General features: G+C 51.5%; 1 protein-coding gene and 1 pseudogene across 1 annotated transcript in view; one reads left to right on the top strand and one right to left on the bottom strand.

Moving 5' to 3' along the window:
* Positions 1-24,172, top strand: part of LOC147097554 (rho GTPase-activating protein SYDE2-like) — a 95,008-nt gene extending 70,836 nt beyond the window's left edge. The window contains exon 7 of the mRNA XM_085971403.1: positions 19,555-24,172. Coding sequence (XP_085827529.1) covers positions 19,555-20,123 — 569 coding nt within the window. The 3' untranslated portion in view covers positions 20,124-24,172. The remainder of the gene's footprint in view (positions 1-19,554) is intronic.
* Positions 4,192-7,604, bottom strand: LOC147097555 (uncharacterized; annotated as a pseudogene).
* Positions 24,173-26,928: the final 2,756 nt, after the last annotated feature.

Genomic DNA, 26,928 nt, shown 5'->3' with positions numbered 1-26,928 from the left:
CACTCCCTCCACCACCGGCGCACAGTGGCTGCAGTGTGTACCATCTACAAGATGCACTGCAGCAACTTGCCAAGGCTTCTTCGACAGCACCTCCCAAACCCATGACCTCTACTGCCTAGAAGGACGAGGGCTGCATATTCATGGGAACACCACCACCTCCAAGTTCCCCTCCAAGTCACACACCATCCTGACTTGGAAATATATCACTGTTCCTTCATCATCACTGAGCCAAAATCCTGGAACTCCCTCCCTAACAGCACTGTGGGAGCACCTTCACCACACGGACTGCAGCAGTTCGAGAAGGCGGCTCACCACCACCTTCTCAAGAGCAATTAGGGGTGGACAATAAATGCTGGCCTTGCCAAAGACGTCCACAGCCCGAGAATGAATAAATAAAAGGTCCATCCATTTCTTCTACCATCCTGGCAGTCGCACGAGACAACGATAATGGAGTTGTTGACTAATCACAACAATCAATCGCTCTCAATCAGTCTACAACAGACCCAGACAAGACCAGAAATCCCTGTGTCCTTGTTCGGGATGGGGAGGAACCTTTCTCAGTCCTATTTCGGGATATCCCAACACCAATCGGGGCCACTGGGGTGGGATTGCAGGGCTCCTGAGCTGGTAAATTGGGGGTGGAAATCGGCCCATCGACTGTAATGAAGGAGGCAGGTCCAGCGGGCAGAGTTTAGAAAGTCATTGCATCATCTGGAGCTAGTTACATAGTCAGCGTTTGATAAACATTTCTCAACTCATGAACAAGCTGATTTTCTAATCTCCGTCTGAATCAGTGATAGTTTTTGTTGGGGGAACAGAAAATGCTCCAAATGCCCCACAACTCAGTATCTGAGGAAAAGGGCAAACGTCTCAATGGGACAATTGATCGGAGGGAGTAAGTTCAGGAGGGAGAGCCCCTTGTGTTAGACTGATGGGGAATTGGGGGTGGGTGGGGAGGGGGGAGGGGACAACACTGACCAGTAGCCACAGGTCAAGGGGTCTGAGATGGCAAAATCTGTTAGTGGGGCAATAGGGGGCGCTCTTCTTAGATTGGTGCTGGGACAGTGCAGAGGGAACTTTACTCTGTATCTCATCCGTGCTGTACCTGCCCTGGGAGTGTTTGATGGGACAGTGTAGAGGGAGCTTTACTCTGTATCTAACCCGTGCTGTACCTGCCCTGGGAGTGTTTGATGGGACAGTGTAGAGGGAGCGTTACTGTGTATCTAACCCGTGCTGTACCTACCCTGGGCGTGTTTAATGGGACAATGTAGAGGGAGTTTTACTCTGTATCTAACCCGTGCTGTACCTGCCCTGGGAGTGTTTGATGGGACAGTGTAGAGGGAGCTTTACTCTGTATCTAACCCGTGCTGTACCTGCCCTGGGAGTGTTTGATGGGACAGTGTAGAGGGAGTTTTACTCTGTATCTAACCCGTGCTGTACCTGCCCTGGGAGTGTTTGATGGGACAGTGTAGAGGGAGCTTTACTCTGTATCTAACCCGTGCTGTACCTGTCCTGGGAGTGTTTGATTGAACAGTGCAGCGGGAATAACAACAGAAAACGCTGGAAAAACTCAGCAGGCCAGGCAACATCCGTGGAGAGAGAAACAGAGTTAACGTTTCAGGTCGAAACCCTTCTTCAGAACTGAGAAAAAAGCAGGAAATGAAACAGATTAAAAGGCCAGTTTGGGGGCTGGGAAATGGGGGAGGGGATGAAAGAACAAAAGGGAAGGTCTGAGAGGTGAAGAGACATTAAGAGATATTCAAGACGAGACGAGATGGTAATAGGACAGGTAAAGAGACAAAGGATGGCTCTAGATGAAGTGTGAAATGAGCTGGCAGAATGAAAGACACTGCCATGTGGGAGAGAAAAAGGAAAAGGCACAAACCAAAAGTGTGGATAAAAAATATATAAAAATGTAATAGAGGCCGAGGTTAGGATCTGAAATTGTTGAACTCGATATTGAGTCCGGAAGGCTGTAAAGTGCCTAATCGGAAGATGAGGTGCTGTTCCTCGAGCTTACGCTGAGCTTCCGTGGAACAATGCAAGAGGCCGAGGCCGGCCGGTGAGGTCTGAGTGGGAATGGGGCGGTGAATTGAAATGACAGGCGACTGGAAGCTCGGGGTCACCCTTACGGACTGAACGGAGGTGTTGCGCAAAGCGGTCACCCAATCTGCGTTTGGTCTCCCCGATGTAGAGGAGACCACATCGTGAACTTTACTCTGAATCTAGACTGTTCTGTACCTGCCCTGGGAGTGTTTGATGAGGCACTGCAGAGGGAACTTTACTCTGTATCTAACCCGTGCTGTACCTGCTCTGAGACTGTTTGATGGGACAGTGTAGATGGAGCTTTACTCTAAATCTAACCTGTGCTGTACCTGCCCTGGGAGTGTTTGATGGGGCAGTGCTGAGGGAGCTTTACTCTGTATCTAACCAGTGCTGCACCTGTCCTGGGAGTCTTTGATGGGACAGTGTAGACGGAGCTTTACTCTGTATCTAACCTGTGCTGCACCTGCCCTAGCAGTGTTAGATATGTAAGCTTTTTATGTCGACTGGCATTAAATTGACAGCAAGACCAATTCTTTTGAAACAATTTGGAATAAGTTTATTAAACACACACTCATGCACATCAAAACAATAGCCTACTGGTATCTATGGACTCTACTCGATTACAACAGATAAGGTAATGGGTTAGATTTAAACAGACTTGTACTTTCCTGAGCCAAGCAATGCACGCGGCCTTGTTCCTTGCTTCTTGTTCTGGTCTGTAGAGGGAGGGCTTCCTGCTTTTCCGCATGGTCATCCAGAGAGAGACCGAGAGCCTTTGGGTTCCTTGTTTTATATCTTTTTACGTCCATTGTCTCTAGTCTAAATTGCTAAGACCCCAGGATTGGGTCTTAGTTTCATGGCAGTTCTTGATTGACTTTCCTTTGAACATGTGTCTGTCTGGAGTGGCTGGTGCAATTTCTTGACTAAGTCAATTGTTTGTTAAGACCTTTTAATGGCTCTTGAGTTTCAGTGGGTTTTCCATGCTGTCTCTGTGGGGGGTTATCCTGTTATGCAGGTTTCCTTTGTTAAGTTTTGCGCCGTTGCCTTGATCAGGGAGATCCATACACATCAAATTCATCTTTATTACATACATCTTCTATTAATAGTCTCGAGTCCATCACACATACAAAAGATATATTTTTATTCTTACAGATTCCCCGCCTTGAGGGGGAAATATCCTTATTGACCCCTCATTTGGTTTATCTCCTCAAGGCTCGTATATGGTGGTTCCGTTTTCTAAGGAGCTTTCCCAGGTAGTCGATCATGATGACCCCCACCACTACAATTATGGCTTGTGTCAGGATCATAAGCATTGGGAGGGTTGTGAGCCAGGGCTGTTGTCCTACATTACACATTGTTTCCCACCATGGGCTGGCTCCTAGCTTCTGTATAGCTCTGCTGTTTATGGCATTGATCTGTGTCGTCTGTATCTGTATCATGGGCCTGTGGGAAACAAGATCAGTGGAGTGTTTACTCTTTGGCAGTTTTTAACTGGTTAATATGATACCATTTCTTGTACTTAATGCCCTTTTTCCCTGGTAACTGAATCAGATAAACCGCGGGGTTCAATCGGTCTATAATCGTATGCGGTCCCCACCAGCTGGGCTCAAAGGCATGCTTCCTTTTCCCATAATTTGGAATCTTTACGGTGTCCCCCACCTGATACTCAAAGGGACGTACTTTCTTGTCAAAGTACCTTTTAAGTTGTCTTTTTGACTTCCCCAATTTCATGGCCACAAATCGATTCCTCTGATCGGTGTGATCTACCACTTGTTCCAGACACTTGGAACTACATGGTTCCATTGTCAAGGGGCTCATCCCCGTTAGTGTTCGCTGGCCTAGCGTTCTCATGAGTCTCCCCGTCATGGCCTGATATGGGGAGACTCCTGTTCTTTTATGAGGTGTGGACCTCAGTGCCATTAAGCACATTGTGAGAAGTCACACAACACCAGGTTATAGTCCAACAGCTTTATTTGAAATCACAAGCTTTCGGAGCGCTGCTCCTTCGTCAGGTGAAGTGAGCGCTCCGAAAGCTTGTGATTTCAAATAAAGCTGTTGGATTATAACCTGGTGTTGTGTGACTTCTCACATTTGTCCACCTCAGTCCAACACTGGCATCTCCACATTAAGTACATTGGCAGCATGTTAGCCCTTTGAGTGGGGTGGTCCGCACACAATTATTTTAACATTAACTTGAGGGTCCTGTTCGCCCTTTTGACCCCTCCGGACGACTGGGGGTGGTGGGCAACATGTAGTTTGTGTTTTATCCCCAACATTTCCTGCAGGTGGGTAAAAATCTTACTGGTAAAGTGCGAACCTTGATCACTGTCCACTTGTACCGGTACTCCCCACCTACAAAACACATGATTTAATAGTGTTTTGTCTGCCGTGATTGCGGTGTTGGAGTGGCAGGGGAATGCTTCGATCCATTTAGTGAATTGATCCACCACCACAAGGGCATGCCGAAAATTGCCTTGCGCCTGTGGAAGTGGCCCAATGAAGTCTTTCTGGAGGTGAGTCCATGGCCCTTGAGGTGGGGGCGCGCTTTGAAGCAAGGCTCGGTTAGTGAACATGGGAGGATTGTGCTGCTGGCACGGCGGGCATCGTGCCACATATAGGTTGGTGGTTTCCCTGATGGACGGCCACCAAGCTGGTCACCAGGGCCGAATAGTGCCCTGCTGTGGGAGTGAAGGAGGGAGAGCAGTTCCTGACCCACCTCTGGTGGAACACACACCACCGGGCAGGCGTGTGGCTTTCCTTAGAACATCAGCAACTGCTGCGCTAAGTCAGGGGCAGTGCCTAGTGTGGTACTGGGGGCCCAGGCTGGCGGTTGGGGAAGGGGTCTGTCAGGGGCAGTGCCTAGTGTGGGTCTCTCAGGGGCAGTGCCTAGTGTGGTATTGGGGGCCCAGGCTGTCGGTTGAGGACGGGGTCTGTCGGGCAGTGCCTAGTGTGGTATTGGGGGCCCAGGCTGTCGGTTGAGGACGGGGTCTGTCGGGCAGTGCCTAGTGTGGTATTGGGGGCCCAGGCTGTCGGTTGAGGACGGGGTCTGTCAGGGGCAGTGCCTAGTGTGGTATTGGGGGCCCAGGCTGTCGGTTGAGGACGGGGTCTGTCAGGGGCATTGCCTAGTGTGGTATTGGGGGCCCAGGCTGTCGGTTGAGGACGGGGTCTCTCAGGGGCAGTGCCTAGTGTGGTATTGGGGGCCCAGGCTGGCGGTTGGGGGAAGGGGTCTGTCAGGGGCCGTGTCTAGTGTGGGTCTGTCAGGGGCAGTGCCTAGTGTGGTATTGGGGGCCCAGGCTGTCGGTTGAGGACGGGGTCTGTCAGAGGCATTGCCTAGTGTGGTATTGGGGGCCCAGGCTGGTGGTTGGGGAAGGGGTCTGTCGGGCAGTGCCCAGTGTGGTACTGGGGGCCCAGGCTGGTGGTTGGGGAAGGGGTCTGTCAGGGGCAGTGCCTAGTGTGGTATTGGGGGCCCAGGCTGTCTGTTGAGGAAGGGGTCTGTCAGGGGCAGTGCCTAGTGTGGTATTGGGGGCCCAGGCTGGTGGTTGGCGAAGGGGTCTGTCAGGGGCAGTGCCTAGTGTGGTATTGGGGGCCCAGGCTGGCGGTTGAGGACGGGGTCTGTCAGGGGCAGTGCCTAGTGTGGTATTGGGGGCCCAGGCTGGTGGTTGGGGAAGGGGTCTGTCAGGGGCAGTGCCTAGTGTGGTACTGGGGGCCCAGGCTGGTGGTTGGGGAAGGTGTCTGTCAGGGGCAGTGTCTAGTGTGGTACTGGGGGCCCAGGCTGTCTGTTGAGGACGGGGTCTGTCAGGGGCAGTGCCTAGTGTGGTATTGGGGGCCCAGGCTGGTGGTTGGGGAAGGGGTCTGTCAGGGGCAGTGCCTAGTGTGGTACTGGGGGCCCAGGCTGTCTGTTGAGGACGGGGTCTGTCAGGGGCAGTGTCTAGTGTGGTATTGGGGGCCCAGGCTGGTGGTTGGGGAAGGTGTCTGTCAGGGGCAGTGCCTAGTGTGGTACTGGGGGCCCAGGCTGTCTGTTGAGGACGGGGTCTGTCAGGGGCAGTGCCTAGTGTGGTACTGGGGGCCCAGGCTGTCTGTTGAGGACGGGGTCTGCCAGGGGCAGTGCCTAGTGTGGTATTGGGGGCCCAGGCTGTCTGTTGAGGACGGGGTCTGTCAGGGGCAGTGTCTAGTGTGGTATTGGGGGCCCAGGCTGTCGGTTGAGGATGGGGTCTGTCAGGGGCCGTGTCTAGTGTGGTATTGGGGGCCCAGGCTGTCGGTTGAGTGCGGGGTGTGTCAGGGGCAGTGCCTAGTGTGGTATTGGGGGCCCAGGCTGTCTGTTGAGGAAGGGGTCTGTCAGGGGCAGTGCCTAGTGTGGTATTGGGGGCCCAGGCTGTCTGTTGAGGACGGGGTCTGTCAGGGGCAGTGTCTAGTGTGGTATTGGGGGCCCAGGCTGTCGGTTGAGGACGGGGTCTGCCAGGGGCAGTGCCTAGTGTGGTATTGGGGGCCCAGGCTGTCTGTTGAGGACGGGGTCTGCCAGGGGCAGTGTCTAGTGTGGTATTGGGGGCCCAGGCTGGTGGTTGAGGACGGGGTCTGCCAGGGGCAGTGTCTAGTGTGGTATTGGGGGCCCAGGCTGTCTGTTGAGGAAGGGGTCTGTCAGGGGCAGTGTCTAGTGTGGTATTGGGGGCCCAGGCTGTCTGTTGAGGAAGGGGTCTGTCAGGGGCAGTGTCTAGTGTGGTATTGGGGGCCCAGGCTGTCTGTTGAGGACGGGGTCTGCCAGGGGCAGTGCCTAGTGTGGTATTGGGGGCCCAGGCTGTCTGTTGAGGAAGGGGTCTGTCAGGGGCAGTGTCTAGTGTGGTATTGGGGGCCCAGGCTGTCTGTTGAGGAAGGGGTCTGTCAGGGGCAGTGTCTAGTGTGGTATTGGGGGCCCAGGCTGGCGGTTGAGGACGGGGTCTGTCAGGGGCAGTGCCTAGTGTGGTATTGGGGGCCCAGGCTGTCGGTTGAGGACGGGGTCTGCCAGGGGCAGTGTCTAGTGTGGTATTGGGGGCCCAGGCTGTCGGTTGAGGACGGGGTCTGCCAGGGGCAGTGTCTAGTGTGGTATTGGGGGCCCAGGCTGTCTGTTGAGGACGGGGTCTGCCTTCCTCGTGCCAGGTGCGTACAACGGCGTGTGGCCAGTATTGCTGCTGCAGGGATTTTAAATCTAGGTGATGTGTTGGGAAGCCCTTGCTAACAGCATTCCAGGGCTCAACAACTATATCCTCTATCTCCCCATCAATCACAGCGTCCTTGGCTGCTCTGGAATTTCCCTCACCCCTTTTCTATGGGCTGCTACTTTTCCTGTGAAGCAGGGCTGGGATTGCTGTTGAAGGTATGACCAGAGTAGGCGTCACCAGGGCCCATGGACCAGGGCCTTACCGCCTATTGTACGGTAATCATTTTTGTGGTATAGGGACAAGGAGAGCATGGTGTTTATAGCCTAGGCACTATCGGGCCAAATATTCACGGGTCTATCTGAGGTTTCTTTCACGGCGGTTAGAAGTGCGGCGACTTCTGCATGTTGTGAGGACTGTCGGTTGCATCGTCGCTGGATGGTTCTGGCAATACCACAACATACCCGGTGTGGGGGGAGCCATCGATGTAGACATCTGGGGCTCCCTGGATGGGCTCTTTCTGCACAGGATGGGTCTCAAAGTTAATCAGGGGTAGCGGACATTCATGCGGTGCCCCCTCATAAACCAGAAATTGTGGCAGCGATGTGGTGGGTTTGGAAATGATACCAATGTCTCTTTCCATAAACTCCAATGTCCATGTGCTGAGGCACTGCGAGGAAACGAGCGACTCTCCAGGTTTCATCAGTGGGTTCAGAGGCGAGTGGTCGCTTGTAGCCCAAAGACGGCCAGCAGGTGGCGCTCGCACGCGGTGTACCTCTCTCCTGCCCCCTGCAGGATTCGAGCCACCTGTGCAATGGGCTGCAGGCGATCAGCTCACGTTTGGCACAGGACTGCGGCGAGGCTTTGTTCTGTGGCCCCGACCTCCAAATGGAAGGGACCTGGAGGAATCAGACATGCGGCCTGTATCACTGCAGTTTTTAATTTGATGTAAGAAGTCACACAACACCAGGTTATAGTCCAACAGCTTTATTTGAAATCACAAGCTTTCGGAGCGCTGCTCCTTCGTCAGGTGAAGTGGAGAAATGCATAAAGACACAGCTTATATAGTCAGAGAATAATGTCAGATGTTTACAGGTAATCTTGCCAACTGCCATTTTAATTTGGCCACGGACTGGGTGTGAGCATCAGTCCATGCCGGCCCTACGTCATCACCCTGCAGTTTTATCACATCATACAGGGGCTTTGCGCACTCTGCAAAGTCTGGGATAAAGTTCCTTTGATGCCCCACCAAACCCAAGAATGATCGTAGGGCTGCTTTGGAAGTGGGTATTGGTAGACGCTGTGTTATCTCCACCTTGTGGGAGTCGGGGGACGATCCCTCTGGAGAAATGGACACTCCCAGAAAGGTGACCCGTTCTTTTACCAAGTGAGCCTTGCGGGGATTCACCTTTAGTCCCGCCTGAACCAACAATGTCAACAGTTGGTGCAAAAGGGACAGATGCTCCTCCATGTTAGCGGTTGCCAGCAGTAGATCGTCTACGTACTGTAGCAAGCAGGTAGGGTGGGAAAAGTCTTTTAAAACTGCAGCCAATCTTTTGTGGAAGATGGTGGGGGCCATTGTGGAACCCCTGAGGCAGGCATGCCCAGGTGTAGCTCTGGTCCTTAAATGTGAACGCAAATTTGTCCTGGTCCTCTCTTTTAACAGGGATACTCCAGAATCCATTGGCGATGTCGAGGGTCGAGAAGTACTTGGAACCAGCAGGAATTTGAGATAATATGGTGGGAGCTTCTCTTACTACCGGTGAGCAGGCTGGCGTTACAGAATTTAACTTTCTGTAATCAATAGCCAGTCGCCAGCTGCTATCAGGCTTTTTAACCGGCCATGTGGGTGAATTGGTTGTGAAAGTGCCTGTCCTAACAACACCCTGCTCGACTCAGGATTTTATGGTGTCTCTGATGTAAGGGTGACTCTCCCTTGGGATGGGGTACTGTTTGGTGAATGAGTGGGGGGCCCCTCAATAGACTCTTTGCCGGCCATTTTTCCACAATCGTGCTTGCACGTGGCAAACACCGCTAGGTGTTCCTGAATTAGTTTTGCCACAGCTTCATTTTCGCTCCCCGGAGGGTCAAACTCGGATGGCTTTTTAATAGCAAAAATCAAGTGAGCATCTGAAAGTTCTATCACTCTTGCATTATTTCTCAATCCCATCAAACACAGTCCCGATTGTAATCTATTACCGCGCCATACTGATCCAACACATCAGTCCCTAAAATTCCCCTTCTGTCGGGGGTGGTTATCAGCATCGGCGCTGGGACCTTACAGGTGAGGCCTCCCAACTGCGGTTCAGATTCCTCCCCTGTATACGCGGGGGTTGTATCACCATTCAACCCTTTAAGGGCCGTACAACCCTTGCCCGCCGCTGCATGGCGTTCAGGGTATGGGGTGTGGATGATGGTAACGGCTGAGCCAGTGTCTATAAGCATAATCTGCTGCCGGCCCCCTTTTAAGACAACAAGGACTACTGGTCTCCCGCGACCATCACGTCGGAGCCCCACTTCCGACCAATCTTTGGGGGCCAAACCCCTCCTATTAACTACCAGTGGGTCGTCCCATCATTAATGGGCCCCAACTCGTGGCTACACGCCGTGGCATCAGCACCAGATATGGGCCGTGAGTCGGTATGGTTACTAGTGATGTGACCATGCACATTACGCTGTAACGAGGTGGTCACTGCTGCTACGGTTAGCCCTTGTGTCTCCAAGGTATCCCATCCTTCACCGCCCTCCTGGGGATTATACTGACTGCCTTCCTCTTCCCAATCTGTCTCCCCCTCGTCCCCTTCTGTTGTCTCTGTTATGACTCCCTGTGTTACTGAGGATACTAGAGCCTGTTGCTGCCCTAATTTACTCTTTAGCTGCACTATTTTGAGGTGGCACCGGGCGTGGTCTCCCTCCCTATGTGGCTTCTTAATTACTTCCCTTAATGTCCCCCTAATATCTTCTACTTCCTGGCGGAGCCCCAGGTTTTCCAATTTATATTTCTTGAGCTCTAATCTGGTTTCATTTGCTGCAGTGACGGCTGCTCCTGCATTTAAATTTGAGAGGCTTTGTTGCTGTGGCAACGAAGCTGCTTGCTCGGCTCCTCTTTCAAGCTGCCTGATACTGTGGCTTAATCGATCGATTTCTTGTCTCAAATGCTGGATTTCTCCCTCCATTAACTGCCTAACAAGCTGGATGCCTTCTTTCTGTTCTTTCATACTTTGAATCTCTTTTACTTTTAGTTGAATCTCTTTGACTTTTAGTTCTTTAAAATCTTGTATCTCCCTTTAAATCTGGAATCTCTTTTGCATCCTGCCTCATTAATTCCTCATCTCTCCGAGCACAGTAATATGCCCCAAATGCCAAGAGACCGTTTGCCTGTTTGGGCCTTAGCTTTCCCTCATCTACCCTCTCCTGGATAAATGCCACGAGCTCCCCAAAGGACGCATGTTGGCCCTTACAGATGCATCGTGCCCGTAACTCATGTAAGTAAGTCCCTTATGGACACCTTTTCATATATTTTCTCATGGTAGGCCACAGCTATGTCTTTTGCTGGCTTTTTCTTTGCCCCCGATCCCTTCATCCTGTGTCTTTTGAATTTACTTTTAAACTTTGCACCACAGGTTAGAATCGCAACTCCCGAAATTTCGAATTGTTTTAAAGAATGATCTAAAGCTGTCTCGCCAGATCCCAGATGAGCCCCCAGTTTTGTCAGCTTTTTACTTTGACTGTCATTAAATTGACAGCAAGACCAATTCTTTTGGAACAATTTGGAATAAGTTTATGAAACACACACACTCATGCACATCAAAACAATAGCCTACTGGTATCTATGGACTCTACTCGATTACAACAGATAAGGTAATGGGTTAGATTTAAACAGACTTGTACTTTCCTGAGTCAAGCAATGCACGCGGCCTTGTTCCTTGCTTCTTGGTCTGGTCTGTAGAGGGAGGGCTTCCTGTTTTTCCATGTGGTCATCCAGAGAGAGACCGAGAGCCTTTGGGTTCCTTGTTTTATATCTTTTTACGTCCATTGTCTCTAGTCTAAATTGCTAAGACCCCAGGATTGGGTCTTAGTTTCATGGCAGTTCTTGATTGACTTTCCTTTGAACATGTGTCTGTCTGGAGTGGCTGGTGCCATTTCTTGACGAAGTCAATTGTTTGTTAACACCTTTTAATGGCTCTTGAGTTTCGATGGGTTTTCGATGCTGTCTCTGTGGGGGGTTATCCTGTTATGTAGGTTTCCTTTGTTAAGTTTTGCACAGTTGCCTTGAGCAGGGAGATCCATACACATCAAATTCATCTTTATTACATACATCTTATATTAATAGTCTCGAGTCCATCACACATACAAAACATATATATTTTTATTCTTACAATTGGGACAGTGTAGAAGGAGCTTTACTCTGTATCGAACCCGTGCTGTAGCTGCCCTGGGAGTGTTTGATGGAACAGTGTAGAGGGACTTTTACTCTGTATCGAACCCGTGCTGTACCTGCCCTGGGAGTGTTTGATGGGACAGTGTAGAGGGAGCTTTACTCTGTATCTAACCCATGCTGTACCTGCCCTGGGAGTGTTTGATGGGGACAGTGTAGAGGGAGCTTTACTCTGTATCTAACCCATGCTGTACCTGCCCTGGGAGTGTTTGATGGGACAGTGTAGAGGGAGCTTTACTCTGTATCTAACCCTTGCTGTACCTGCCCTGGGAGTGTTTGATGGGACAGTGTAGAGGGAGCTTTACTCTGTATCTAACCTGTGCTGTACCTGTCCTGGGAGTGTTTGATGGGATGACTGACAACCAAAAACTCCCATTCCTACTGGGGGAGGAGAGAAGCTGTGTAACACTGGCGGCACACTATGTTACAGCTTGCCATGAACAGAGGGACAGCCAGTAAACTAAGACAAGAGTATATATAAACAAGGCGAATGTATATTTATAAACTCAGGGATATACCTGTTTATACACTGTGTGAATGGAACCGCGTTTATGTGTTCAACCATAAATGTATTTTGATGCTTTGGCAACATAAGATGTACCTTATCATGCCAATAAAGCGATTTGTATTGTATTGTATTGTATTGTATTGAGTGTTTGATGGGACAGTGTAGAAGGAGCTTTACTCTGTATCTAACCCGTGCTGTACCTGCCCTGGGAGTGTTTGATGGGACAGTGTAGAGGGAGCTTTACTCTGTATCTAACCCGTGCTGTACCTGCCCTGGGAGTGTTTGATGGGACAGTGTAGAGGGAGCTTTACTCTGCATCTAACCTGCGCTGTACCTGCCCTGGGAGTGTTTGATGGGGCAGTGCTGAGGGAGCTTTACTCTGTAACTAACCCGTGCTGTACCTGCCCTGGGAGTGTTTGATGGGACAGTGTAGAGGGAGCTTTACTCTGCATCTAACCCGTGCTGTACCTGCCCTGGGAGTGTTTGATGGGACAGTGTAGAGGGAGCTTTACTCTGCATCTAACCCACGCAGTACCTGCCCTGGGAGTGTTTGATGGGGCAGTGCTGAGGTAGCTTTACTCTGTATCTAACCCGTGCTGTACCTGCCCTGGGAGTGTTTGATGGGACAGTGTAGAGGGAGCTTGACTCTGCATCTAACCCCATGCTGTACCTTCCCTGGGAATGTTTGATGGGACAGTGTAGAGGGAGCTTTACTCTGTGTGGTAAACCACTGTTATACCTGTCTGTATGTGTATGTGTATTCCACTAGGTACAGGTCTGGACATGCCTCGGCTGACTCCTCCCACTATTCCAGGTATATAAGTGACTACCTCCCAGTCCCTTTGTATTCTGGACGGGTCGACCACTCGAGACTAGACCTTCATTCTTTAGTTAATAAAAGCCTGGTTGTTACTCGCTTAACCTCAGTCTTTTGAGTAATTGATGGCGCATCAATTTTATTAACTAAATTTTTTTATAATGGAGAAGATCCTCACACCAGCATGCCTGGACCTGGACAGTCGGGAAGCGGACGCTTCCACCAAGTTTGCTCACTGGCTCATGTGCTTCGAGGCATTCCTGACTGCCTCCATTGCGGTCGTAACGGATGCGAACAAACTGTCTGTCCTGATCTCCAAGGTGAACCACCGAGTGTACTCAGTCATCCGGGACGCGACCTCGTACACAGCCGCCCTCCAGCTCATCAAGACCCAGTACACGCGCCCTGTGAATGAAGTTTACGCCAGGCACCTCCTGGGGAGTCGCAAGCAACAACCTGGGGAATCGACTGAGGAATACCTCCAAGCACTGTCCGTGCTTGGCCGGGCCTGTGGGTGTAAGGTGGTAACGCCCATTAAGTACACGGAGGAACTGATCCGGGATGCCTTCGTAGCGGGCCACAGGCCCAACTACACCCGACAGCGACTGCTGGAGCAGAGTGACCTCACCCTCGACAAAGCCTCCGAAATCGCACTAACGCTGGAGGCAGCCTACCGGGGCATGGATGCCTACTCCTCTGCACCGTGGATGCCGCGGGGAACGACAACCTGGGACACGGTAGGACAGCCCCATAGCACCGTGCCACCCCAGCCACAGCCCAACAACGGCCCAACCACCGCAGCAGTGTCCCAAAGCCAGACAGCAGTATCCCAAGGCCAGAAATGCTACTTCTGTGGCCAGGCCAAACACCCCAGAGCGCGCTGCCCGGCGAAGAATGCGACCTGCTTGGGCTGCAGGAAAAAGGGACACTACGCTAGCGTCTGCAAGGCCAAAGCCACCCCGAACGCCAGCAGCGCCGCGTGTGGGCCGTGCGCGCCGCCATCTTGGGCCTCCCCAGCCATGTGTGAACCACCGCAGCAGCAGCCATCTTGGACGACTCCAGCCACATGGGAATCATGGACGCCGCCATCTTGGACACCAGCCGGGACGCAGCAGGCCGCCAACCCCCCCCCCCATCTGATACCCGCAGCGACACACCGACCCCTACGCTGGCCTCTGTTACGCTGGACCAAACGAGACCGCACCAACTAGCTCGGTCCAAAATGGACGTTAAGGTAAACGGCCATGCAATAAACTGCCTTTTTGACTCCGGGAGCACAGAGAGCTTCATCCACCCCGACACGGTGCGGCGTTGCTCTCTCCCAGTCCTGCCTGCGCACCAGCAGATTTCTATGGCCGCCGAGTCCCAGTCAGCGGACATTGGCGGCTACTGCGTGGTGACACTAGTAGTAGACGGGACTGTGTTCAATAATTTTAAACTCCTGGTCCTGCCCCAACTTTGCGCTGCCGTTCTACTGGGGTTGGATTTCCAGTGCCACCTCAAAAGCATTACGATGGCGTACGGTGGCCTCCTCCCCCCACTCACAGTCCGCAGCCAGCAGCCTCCAAATTGCCCGCCGCGCACCAGATGCAACCTCTCCACACTCAGAGTCCCACCCCCCCCACTGTTTGCTAACCTCACCCCCGACTGTAAGCCCATCGCCACAAAGAGCAGGCGATACAGTGCCGGGGACAGGGTTTTCATCAAAACCGAAGTGGAGCGGCTCCTGAAGGAGGGGATTATTGAGGGCAGCTCCAGCCCCTGGCGAGCCCAGGTTGTGGTCGTTAAGACCGTCGAGAAAGAACGCCTGGTCATCGACTACAGCCAAACAATAAACTGCCACACCCTGCTGGACGCCTACCCACTCCCCCGCATAGCTGACATGGTCAACCAGATCGCGCAGTACCGCGTCTTTTCGACCATTGACCTGAAATCAGCGTACCACCAGCTCCCCATCCGCCCCGAAGACCGCCAGTATACTGCTTTTGAGGCAAACGGCCGCCTCTATCACTTCCTTAGGGTTCCCTTTGGCGTTACCAACGGGGTCTCCGTCTTCCAAAGGGAGATGGACCGGATGGTCGATCAAAACGCGCTGCAGGCCACTTTCCCTTACCTAGACAATGTGACCATCTGCGGCCATGACTTGCAGGACCATGACGCAAACCTCGAGAAATTCCTCCGCACCGCCCAACTCCTGAACCTGACATATAACAAGGAGAAGTGCATATTCCGCACAGACCGCCTCGCCATCCTTGGCTGTGTTGTGGAACACGGGGTCATCGGTCCCGACCCGGACCGGATGCGTCCCCTTATGGAACTCCCACTGCCCCACTGCCTAAAAGCTCTGAAGAGGTGCCTAGGGTTTTTTTCCTACTACGCCCAGTGGGTCCCCTACTATGCAGACAAAGCCCGTCCGCTGATCAAATCCACCTCTTTTCCCCTGATGGCAGAGGCCCGCTCGGCCTTCCACCGCATCAAGGAGGACATTGCCAAAGCCACCATGCACGCAGTGGACGAATCCATCCCCTTCCAGGTGGAAAGCGATGCGTCCGACTTCGCTCTGGCCGCCACCCTTAATCAGGCGGGGAGACCTGTGGCATTCTTCTCACGAACCCTCCAGGGCCCGGAGACCAGACACTCCGCGGTCGAGAAGGAGGCCCAGGCTATTGTGGAGGCTGTGCGTCATTGGAGGCACTACCTGGCCGGAAAACGATTTACCCTGCTCACTGACCAGCGTTCAGTTGCTTTTATGTTCAACAACAAGCAGAGGGGCAAAATCAAAAATGACAAGATCTTGAGGTGGAGAATCGAACTTTCCACCTACAACTACGAGATCTTGTACCGGCCTGGGAAGCTCAATAAACCCCCAGATGCCCTATCGCGTGGCACCTGCGCCAGCGCGCAGATCGATAGGCTGAGGGCCCTCCACAATGACCTCTGCCACCCGGGGGTCACCAGGTTCTTCCACTTCATCAAGGCCCGCAAACTGCCTTACTCCATTGAGGAGGTCAGGACCATGACCAAGAACTGCCAAGTCTGCGCTGAGTGCAAACCGCACTTTTATAGACCAGACAGAGCCCACCTGATAAAAGCCACTCGCCCTTTCGAACGCCTGAGCGTCGATTTTAAAGGGCCTCTCCCCTCCTCCGACCGCAATGTGTACTTCCTCAACATCATTGACGAGTACTCCCGTTTCCCGTTCGCTATCCCCTGCCCGGACATGACCAGTGCCACGGTCATTAAATGTCTGAACAGCCTCTTCACCCTGTTCGGTTTCCCCAGCTATATCCATAGCGACCGGGGCTCATCGTTTATGAGCGACGAACTCCGCCAGTACCTGCTCGCTAGGGGTATAGCCACAAGCAGGACCACCAGTTACAACCCCCGGGGGAACGGACAGGTGGAAAGAGAGAATGCAACAGTTTGGAAGGCCGCCCTACTAGCCTTAAAGTCTAGGGGCCTTCCGACCTCCCGCTGGCAGGAGGTGCTCCCCGATGCGCTCCACTCGATTCGGTCACTGCTCTGCACTGCCACCAATGTCACCCCTCACGAGAAAATGTTTGTCTTCCCAAGGAAGTCCGCATCGGGGACAGCGTTACCGCCATGGCTGACGTCCCCAGGGCCGGTACTACTGAGAAGACACGTGAGGACCAATAAAACGGACCCCCTGGTCGAGAGGGTCGACCTCCTCCACGCCAACCCCCAGTACGCTTAGATTGCGTACCCGGACGGGCGGGAGGACACAGTCTCCATACGAGACCTCGCACCCTCGGGGACCGCTGTAACCCACTACCCATTACCACCCCCCCCACGACACTCTCGGGGACCGCTGTAACCCACTACCCATTACCACCCCCCCCCCCCCCCCCGCACGACCCGATATCCAACCCCAGCAGCCGGCTCGCCTTGGACCGTCACCCACGAGGACTACACTCCAGTGCCCCAGCCTACACGGGACGCGACGCCGGAAGCTGCACCACCCCTGCCGTCGCCACGTCGATCACAGCGGCAGACAAGACCTCCGGAGAGACTCCAATACACGAACTTTTAAATACACTTCACCCCGCCGGACTCATTTTTAAACAAGGGGTGAATGTGGTAAACCACTGTTATACCTGTCTGTATGTGTATGTGTATTCCACTAGGTACAGGTCTGGACATGCCTCGGCTGACTCCTCCCACTATTCCAGGTATATAAGTGACTACCTCCCAGTCCCTTAGTATTCTGGACGGGTCGACCACTCGAGACTAGACCTTCATTCTTTAGTTAATAAAAGCCTGGTTGTTACTCGCTTAACCTCAGTCTTTGGAGTAATTGATGGCGCATCACTCTGTATCTAACCCCGTGCTGTACCGGCTCTGGGAGTGTTTGATGGGACAGTGCAGAGGGAGCTTTACTCTGTATCTAACCCGTGCTGTACCGGCTCTGGGAGTGTTTGATGGGACAGTGTAGAGGGAGCTTTACTCTGTATCTAACCTGTGCTGTACCTGCCCGGGAGTGTTTGATGGGACAGTGTAGAGGGAGGTTTACTCTGCATCTAACCCCGTGCTGTACCTGCCCTGGGAGTGTTTGATGGGACAGTGTAGAGGGAGCTTTACTCTGTATCTAACCCGTGCTGTACCGGCTCTGGGAGTGTTTGATGGGACAGTGTAGAGGGAGCTTTACTCTGCATCTAACCCCGTGCTGTACCTGCCCTGGGAGTGTTTGATGGGACAGTGTAGAGGGAGCTTTACTCTGTATCTAACCCGTGCTGTACCTGCCCGGGAGTGTTTGATGGGACAGTGTAGAGCGAGCTTTACTCTGTATCTAACCTGTGCTGTACCTGCCCTGGGAGTGTTTGATGGGACAGTGTAGAGGGAGCTTTACTCTGTATCTAACCGATGCTGTACCTGCCCTGGGAGTGTTTGATGGGACAGTGTAGAGGGAACTTTACTCTGTATCTAACCCGTGCTGTAATTGCCCTGGGAGTGTTTGATGGGACAGTGTAGAGGGAGCCTTACTCTGTATCTAACCCGTGCTGTACCTGCCCTGGGAGTGTTTGATGGGACAGTGTAGAGGGAGCTTTACTCTGTATCTAACCCGTGCTGTAGCTGCCCTGGGAGTGTTTGATGGGACAGTGTAGTGGGAGCTTTACTCTGTATCTAACCCGCTCTGTAACTGCCCTGGGAGTGTTTGATGGGACAGTGTAGAGGGAGCTTTACTCTGTATCTAACCCGTGCTGTACCTGCCCCGGGAGTGTTTGATGGGACAGTGTAGAGGGAGCTTTACTCTGTATCTAACCCGTGCTGTACCTGCCCTGGGAGTGTTTGATGGGACAGTGTAGAGGGAGCTTTACTTTGTATCTAACCCGTGCTGTACCTGCCCTGGGAGTGTTTGATGGGACAGTGTAGAGGGAGCTTTGCTCTGTATCTAACCCGCGCTGTACCTGCTATGGGAGTGTTTGATGGGACAGTGCAGAGGGAGCTTTATTCTGTATCTAACCCGCGCTGTACGTGCCCTGGGAGTGTTTGATGGGACAGTGTAGAGGGAGCTTTACTCTGTATCTAACCTGTGCTGCACCTGCCCTGGGAGTGTTTGATGGGACAGTGTGGAGGGAAATTTACTCTGCATCTAACCCCAGCTGTACCTGCCCCAGGAGTGTTTGATGGGGCGGTGCAGAGAGAACTTTACTCTGTATCTAACCTCTGCTGCAATTGCCCTGGGAGGTTTTGATGGTACAGCGTAGAGGGAGCTTTACGCTGTATCTAACCTGTGCTGTACCTGCCCTGGGAGTGTTTGATGGGACAGTGTAGTGGGAGCTTTACTCTGTATCTAACCCATGCTGTACCTGCCCTGGGAGTGTTTGATGGGGCAGTGTAGAGGTTTTACTCTGTATCTAACCCCGTGCTGTACCTGCCCTGGGAGTGTTTGATGGTACAGTGTAGAGGGGGCTTTACTCTGTATCTAACCTGTGCTGTACCTGCCCTGGGAGTGTTTGATGGGGCAGTGCAGAGAGAAATTTACTTTGTATCTAGCCTGTGCTGTACCTGCCCTGGGAGTGTTTGATGGTACAGTCTAGAGGGAGCTTTACTCTGTATCTAACCTGCGCTGTACCTGCCCTGGGAGTGTTTGATGGGACAGTGTAGAGGGAGTTTTACTCTGTATCTAATCTGTGCTGTACTTGCCCTGGGAGTGTTTGATGGGACAATGTAGAGGCAAAGTATCACCTGTTTTGCCAGATTTGATGCTGGATCAATCACAAAGTATTAACCGATTGTTTTCTATTGGAGGCTGTTTGAATTATCGTGCATTTCCATTTTAAATTGCTATTTATTTATTCTTTACTCAGAGTGGTGAGAATATGGAACTCACTACCACAGGGAATAGTTGAGGTGAACAGCATAGATGCATTTATGGGAAAACTCGATAAGTACATACATGAGAGAGAAAGGAATAGAAGGATATGTTGATAGGGTGAGATGACGAGGGGTGGGTGGAGGGTTGTGTGGAGCAGAAACACTGGCATGGACCAGTTGGGTCGAATGGCCTGTTTCTGTGCTGTAGACTCGATGTAACTCGATCTTTGTATTCTGTTGCGGGATCCTCTCTACATTTCTCCATTCTATCTCCCTGCAGGTGACCGAATCAAAGTGAAACGAGACACGTTGGTGGAACAGACGAAACCCGCCAACAGCCTGCGCCCCAGACAGCAGCCGCCGGCCCTGGCCCTCGTCGCCGAGGAGGTGGTGTGCCGGAACCGCGTGGGCCGAGCCGCCAGCTCGTCTCGTAACCGTCACGCCGGCGACTGGAGCGGCTGCGGCCGGAACTACTTGGGGCCCGGCAGAGACCGGGAGGCGGCCGATCGCAGCCAGTTCCCCACACTGGACATCCACGCCCTGGATGCGCAAGAGCCCGGCGACCGACAAGATGGCGGCTCGTATCCCGGCAACCGACAAGATGGCGGCTCGTATACTGACAACCAACAAGATGGCAGCTCGTATACCGACAACCAACAAGATGGCAGCTCGTATCCTGGCAACAGACAAGATAGCGGCTTGTATCCCAGCAACCAACAAGATGGCGGCTCATTTCCCGACGGCGGTGAGCTGGACTTCGAGTCGGCCATCACTGGGAGGACAAAGGACTTTGACAGTTTGATCGCCGATATCGAGCGGGAGCTGGCGAAGAAAATTATCTTCCTCTGAGGTTCAACGTCAGGTCGCCATGATGTTGGAGCCAAGACTCAACCAGTGGGCGCGGTGCCCTCTGGCTCTGTGCCAAGGTCCCAATACCTGGTCTGCAATGACATTCCACTTGGGGCCACGCACAATGAAAGCTCTTCAAACTCTCGGTCACAAAACTCGCTTGTGCAATTCCCCCCCACCCGCCCCGTGCAATATGTGGATGGCGAGAGGCTTCTGGGCCTTCCCTTGGTATTTGTGTCAATTCGGGTAAATTGGGTGTTTAGTATCGCAGCACTTTCACACAGACTGTCCCCTCCGCCCGCACTCCACCACACCTGGGCCACAGACATTCACAAACCTTTTCCACATCTGCCAGAATTGTCTGGTTATCTCTGTATGCTGATGTTTGGGGAGGGCAATTGACGAGCATCACCTGGACATCATCAGTCACTGGTTCCTCGGGCTGAGAAATGCTGAGCTGCACCAGTTGATTCTCACATTTCCCTGGAAACGGTCTCAATGGCCACGCCCCTCCCCTCGCCTCCCCTTCCCTCTCTCCCCCTTGCCTCCCACGCCTCCCCTCCCCTCCCCTCTCCTCCCTTCCCCTCTCCTCCCTTCCCCTCTCCTCCCTTCCCCTCTCCTCCCCTCTTTTTGGTGTCTCTATCTCATTCCCCTTCCCATGAGATCAATGGTTGACTGACTGCCGACCATATCAGAATCTACTGCCGGTTCGTGACAAACTCACCTGGTGTTAAACTGCCATGGACGGCCCAAAGCAGCTGAGATAAGGCCGACCAAGCAGCCAGTTCTCTGTTGCTCTTTGGTGGTTCTTGGACCAGCTGCCTCTCTCCGGTAGGAATTCTCTGCCATCCCATGAACACGGTGACAGTCTGTGGTTCCTCCAACTCCACTTATTGCCGAGAGGCTTCCTGGCAAACCGCCCAGGCAGAAGGACCCTGTTCTTGCTTGACTCTCCTCCTTTGCCTGCCTGCTTCAAGGCTTCTCCCCATTGTCTCCTTACTGTGGACCTCTTCTCTTACGGGGTGTGTCCTGCGGTACATTGGCCTCCCTGGGACCGACTCGAGTGGTCAAAGACCCGGTGCTGACAACTACCAAACTTGGGCTTTAGACATTGTGGAACCAATTGCGATTCCGCACCAGCAGTATTCAACATGCACCAAGTACCGTATCCCCTGCAGAACTGTTACTTGCACTTTTAGACTCAATCCTCATTCTGTAGATATATCGTCAAACCCTCAGTGAGCGGAAAACTCTGCAAATCTTCTGCAAGACAGAGTCTGTTGGCAAACTATCTGGAAATCATTGTCCCAGGCATGTTATCTGTTTAGTGGGCATTGAGACCCCCCGGGTGTGAGGTCAGGACCCCCCCGGGTGTGTGGTCAGGACCCCCCCCTTGTGTAGCTGAGTTAATACACAGTGCGAGCCCGTACAGATTGGTCACTCTGCGTGTTTGACCTTAGTTTATGCCAAGTTGTTGACCTTTTGTTACAGGGAGTAAAAACCCCGAGGTCCCCTGCAGCATTTAAAGCTCGTTATTCATCTGTACCCCCTCCGAATACGGGACCCACAGATACCTCGATGGGTTAAACGGGACCCTCTTGTGTGGGGATCTCTGTCAGTTTAGTTGTGAGTTCACTGACATCTTGGATAGGGTTGTAAATGTGCAGGATTTAAATAATGTTGGACGACCTCCCCTGGTTCACATACACTTTGACAGATTGACATTCATTCTGGGAAAGAGAAGTGAATGTTGTTTAGAGAAGTGAAAGATTAGTGTTTGTGATGGGATGGGATTAAACCCAAGGCTCTGCCTGTTTCCAGCACTTCGCTTCTATCCTGACCTTCACCTTGATGGTCAGTCAACCATCCGGCTGGGAAAGCCAGGACCGGCCAGGACATGAGCTACAAGAAGGTGTAGTTCATGGAGCACCACACGGACATCCAATAGAGTGGAGGAAATGAGATAAATTGGGCATCAAACTCAAAGTATTGTGCAGAAAGACAATCAAAGTATTGCATTCTGTGTGCTGGATAACAGCAGTATTTGGTCAGATCACAAATGATAAGATGGACAATCTAGTCTGGCCAATGCATTCCATGGTGTAAGTGTGTTGTGTTCTCTCACTATCCCTGTCTGTCTCTCTCACTATCTGTCTGTTTCTCACTATCTCTGTCTGTCTCTCACTGTCTCTGTCTGTTTCTCACTGTCTCTGTCTGTCTCTCACTGTCTCTGTCTGTTTCTCACTGTCTCTGTCTGTTTCTCACTGTCTCTGTCTGTTTCTCACTGTCTCTGTCTGTCTCTCACTGTCCCTGTCTGTCTCTCACTATCTGTCTGTTTCTCACTATCTCTGTCTGTCTCTCACTATCTGTCTGTTTCTCACTGTCTCTGTCTGTTTCTCACTGTCTCTGTCTGTTTCTCACTGTCTCTGTCTGTTTCTCACTGTCTCTGTCTGTTTCTCACTGTCTCTGTCTGTTTCTCACTGTCTCTGTCTGTTTCTCACTGTCTCTGTCTGTCTCTCACTGTCCCTGTCTGTCTCTCACTATCTGTCTGTTTCTCACTATCTCTGTCTGTCTCTCACTATCTCTGTCTGTCTCTCACTATCTGTCTGTTTCTCACTGTCTCTGTCTGTCTCTCACTGTCTCTGTCTGTCTCTCACTATCCCTGTCTGTCTCTCACTGTCTCTGTTTCTCACTATCTCTGTCTGTCTCTCACTATCTGTCTGTTTCTCACTATCTCTGTCTGTCTCTCACTATCTGTCTGTTTCTCACTGTCTCTGTCTGTCTCTCACTGTCTCTGTCTGTCTCTCACTATCCCTGTCTGTCTCTCACTGTCTCTGTCTGTCTCTCACTGTCTCTGTCTGTCTCTCACTGTCTCTGTCTGTCTCTCACTGTCTCTGTCTGTCTCTCACTGTCTCTGTCTGTCTCTCACTGTCTCTGTCTGTCTCTCACTGTCTCTGTCTGTCTCTCACTATCTCTGTCTGTCCCTCTCTAACTCTGCCTGTCCATCTATCTCTGCCTGTCTCTCACTCTCCTCCCTCTCCCTCTCTTTCACCCTCACTCTCACTCTCCGCTCTCTCTCCCTCTCTCACTCTCTCTTTCCCCCTCACTCTCCCCCTCGCCCCCTCTATAATATATAATTTCACCGTGTTGAGTAGTCTCCGATGTCGAGGAAGCAGGATTCTGTATCTGCTGATTGCACGCTCTATTGCAGCTTTTTTGGGGAGTGGGTGGAGAGCACGGTCGGTGGGTGCAGTGGGGTAAGTGTGGGGCAGATGATCTTGTGTGAGTTCCTCAGATACTGTGATGCCAGTGTCTGACCGACTTCACTGGCAGCAGCGAGGGGCTGGAAGTGCAGACCTAGCTCCCTCACACCAGTGGATCACAGGGCTGCTTGTTCCTGAGCAACTCCAACCCGTTATCCCCTGGGATTTGGGGATTCCGAACCAGTATTTTAGGGATCACATTCCGCGATTCCATCCGTTTGTTCAGTGTGCAATCGTCGTGCTTTTTATTTTTTATATGAATTGATATAGTTAGTTGTAGTAAATGCTGAGCCCGTATAAAATATTGCAGGTTCTCGAGATCTTTGCCTTCATTTAGCTACACTTCTGAAAGACTATTTACTGACGTTTCAGTATTAAATGAAATGGGTGTGAATCGGCGCTCCGAGATGTGGAGCTCACCAGGAGAACATTTGTGATTCACACACACACCATATACAATAGCTTGAGAACGATCTTGTACAAGTGACTATTTTTAAAAAAAACTTTATTTAAGTTTCACATTTATTTTTGTAGACCTACAATTTTGGAGAGTTCTGAATGTATATTTGTGGTGATACCCGAGCTATTTGAGTCACGTTCGATTTCCTATGCTGTCTTTTTATGATATATTTATGCAGTATTATCACAGGGTTACTATGAGACCAAAAGAAAGCACAGTCACAGAGCACTGGGATGGTGAGCTGTGTTTTCCCAGTAATAATTTATCCAGAATTGACAACAGCCCCGGTACTTTGCTGTCTAATAAACTGTAACACTTTGTTCCGATGATGTGGTCATTTCTCGCTTTGCTTGTGTCAGCCAGTGTTCAAACTGAAGATCAGCCATGATCTCCTGGAATAGCAGAACAGGCTCGAGGGGCTGAATGGCCTGCTCCTGTTCCTAATGTTCCTATAACTCTCCTCCCAGTGACTCGGGTAGTCCTTTGTGGCTGTAATTCTCTGCTGGGTATCTGTGCCAGCTCTCCTGCTCCTCTACATTGCCTGTTGTGGCTCTGGGTTCTTGGCTTGGGCGAGAGGTGAGGCTCACACAAGAGTTCAGTCCACAAACACTGGGCGGTGAAAAAACAAACTACTCGCTAACTTCTGACCAAAGGTCACCCTCCTGAAACCTTCACTCTGTTTCTCTCTCCACAGATGCTGCCTGGCCTGCTGAGTATTTCCAGCATTTTCTCTTTTTAGTTCTCGCTAACTTGTTGGTGTCTTGTTTTTCTATGTAAATAACCTGAGAGAGCGAGTCCAGAACACAAATCTCATGGGTGTAAGTGGTGGTAAACTGCTCCACTGTTGCAGATTAGCGTCATTAATAAATGTATTTCGGGGAAAGCTCGATAAGCCCATGAGGGTGAAAGGAATAGAAGGATAGGCTGATGGGGTGAGATGGAGAGGGTGGGAGGAGACTCGTGTGGAGCAGAAACACCGGCATGGACCAGTCGGGCCGAATGGCCTGTTTCTGGGCTGTAGATTCTGTGTCATTCTTGAAAATCCTGTAACGCTCGGCAGGGTATCTGGTCTGGTGCGCATTAAATTGGCAGCTTGTCCCTGTGTGTTCACTGCCCAGCTCTGTGTTGGAGCTGCTTTCGAAACCCCATGGGAGGGGGAGAGCTGTCTGGATTATTGATTCATTCCCTTCACTCAACCCCACCGGACTAACAAGACTTGAGGCTTCTGCCTCCTGGTTCCTTTTCCAAAGTGAAGTGGGCCAAGTTTGTAAGTGTATCAGAAGAGGGTCAGGGTCGATGGGTGGCATGTGTTGGCACAGTGCCCTCCCGACTCTGGGCCTGGTGGGGTAAAGGTCTCCTTACCCTGCTGGCTGTGATGGGAGCCTTAGCCTGGGTCCTGATCAAAAGAGGTTCATAGAATCAGACAGCACAGAAGGAGGCCATTCAGCCTGTGCCAGCTCTTTGAAAGAACTCTCCAATGAGTCCCACTCCCCTGCCCGTGCCCCATAGCCCTGCAACTTTCTCCCCTCCAAGTATATATCTAATTACATAAGAACATAAGAAATAGGAGCAGGAGTAGGCCAATCGAGCCTGCTCCACCATTCAATAAGATCATGGCTGATCTGATCCTAACCTCAAATCTTCTATCACTCTCCATCCACCCGAACCCATGTGATCTCCCGGGAGAGGCGAAAAACCAGACAAAAGACCCAATGGCCAATTTGGGAGAAAAAAATCTGGGAAATTCCTCGCCGACCCATCTAGGCGATCGAAATTCGTCCAGGAGATCACTCTGTCCCTATATTTTCTACAGTACTTACCTTCTGTAAAGGCGATCTCCACCCCAGCCAGGAACAGGAATAAAACCATCTCCTGAAATCTAACACAGAATTAGAACACAGTAGGAGCAGAACCAGGCTATACGGCCCCTGGGCCCACTCCACTACCCGCAGGGCCATGACCATTCCGAACCTAGACTCGTCCAATTTCCTGCCCGCTCCCCGTAACCCTTAATTCCCTTTACTTCTAGGAAACTATCTATTTCTGTTTTAAATTTATTTAATGATGTAGCTTCCACAGCTTTCTGGGGCAGCAAATTCCACAAACCTACCACCCTCTGAGTGAAGAAGTTTCTCCTCATCTCAGTTTTGAAAGAGCAGCCCCTTATTCTAAGATTATGCCCCCTAGTTCTAGTTTCACCCATCATTGGGAACATCCTCACCGCATCCACCCGATCAAGCCCCTTCACAATCTTATATGTTTCAATAAGATCGCCTCATTCTTCTGAACTCCAATGAGTAGAGTCCCAATCTACTCAACCTCTCCTCATATGACCACCCCCTCATCCCCGGGATTAACCGAGTGAACCTTCTTTGTACTGACTCGAGAGCAAGTACGTCTTTTCTTAAGTATGGACACCAAAACTGTATGCAGTATTCCAGGTGCGGTCTCACCAATACCTTGTACAACTGCAGCAATAGCTCCCTGTTTTTATATTCCATCCCCCTAGCAATAAAGCCAACATTCCATTGGCCTTCTTGATCACTTGCTGCACCTGCATACTAACTTTGAGTTTCGTGCACCAGGACCCCCAGATCCCTTTGTACTACAGTACTTTCCAGTTTCTTGCCATTAAGATAATAACTTGCTCTACGATTTTTCCTGCCAAAGTGCATAACCTCACACTTTCCAGTATTGTATTCCGTCTGCCAAATCTCTGCCCACTTAGCCTGTCTATGTCCCTTTGCAGGTTTTTTATGTCCTCCTCACTGCAAACTTTGATATGTTACACTCGGTCCCCTCCTCCAAATCGTTAATATAGATTGTAAACAGTTGGGGACCCAGCACTGACCCCTGCGGAACACCACTAGTTCCTGGTTGCCAATCTGAGAACGAACCATTTATCCCAATTCTCTGCTTTCTGTTAGAGAGCCAATCCTCCACCCACGCCAGAATATTACCCCCAATCCCGTGATTTTTTATCTTGAGCAATAATCTTTTGTGTGGCACCTTGTCAAATGCCTTTTGGAAGTCTAAATACACTACGTCCACTGGTTCCCCTTTATCCACCCTGTATGTTACT

Source organism: Somniosus microcephalus, chromosome 31 (genome assembly GCF_052327205.1).
Source record: "Somniosus microcephalus isolate GS21.2 chromosome 31, FLI_Smic_1.0, whole genome shotgun sequence".
NCBI lineage: Eukaryota > Metazoa > Chordata > Chondrichthyes > Squaliformes > Somniosidae > Somniosus > Somniosus microcephalus.
Note: the sequence above shows the minus strand (reverse complement) of the source record. Positions and strands in the feature narration are given on the sequence as shown.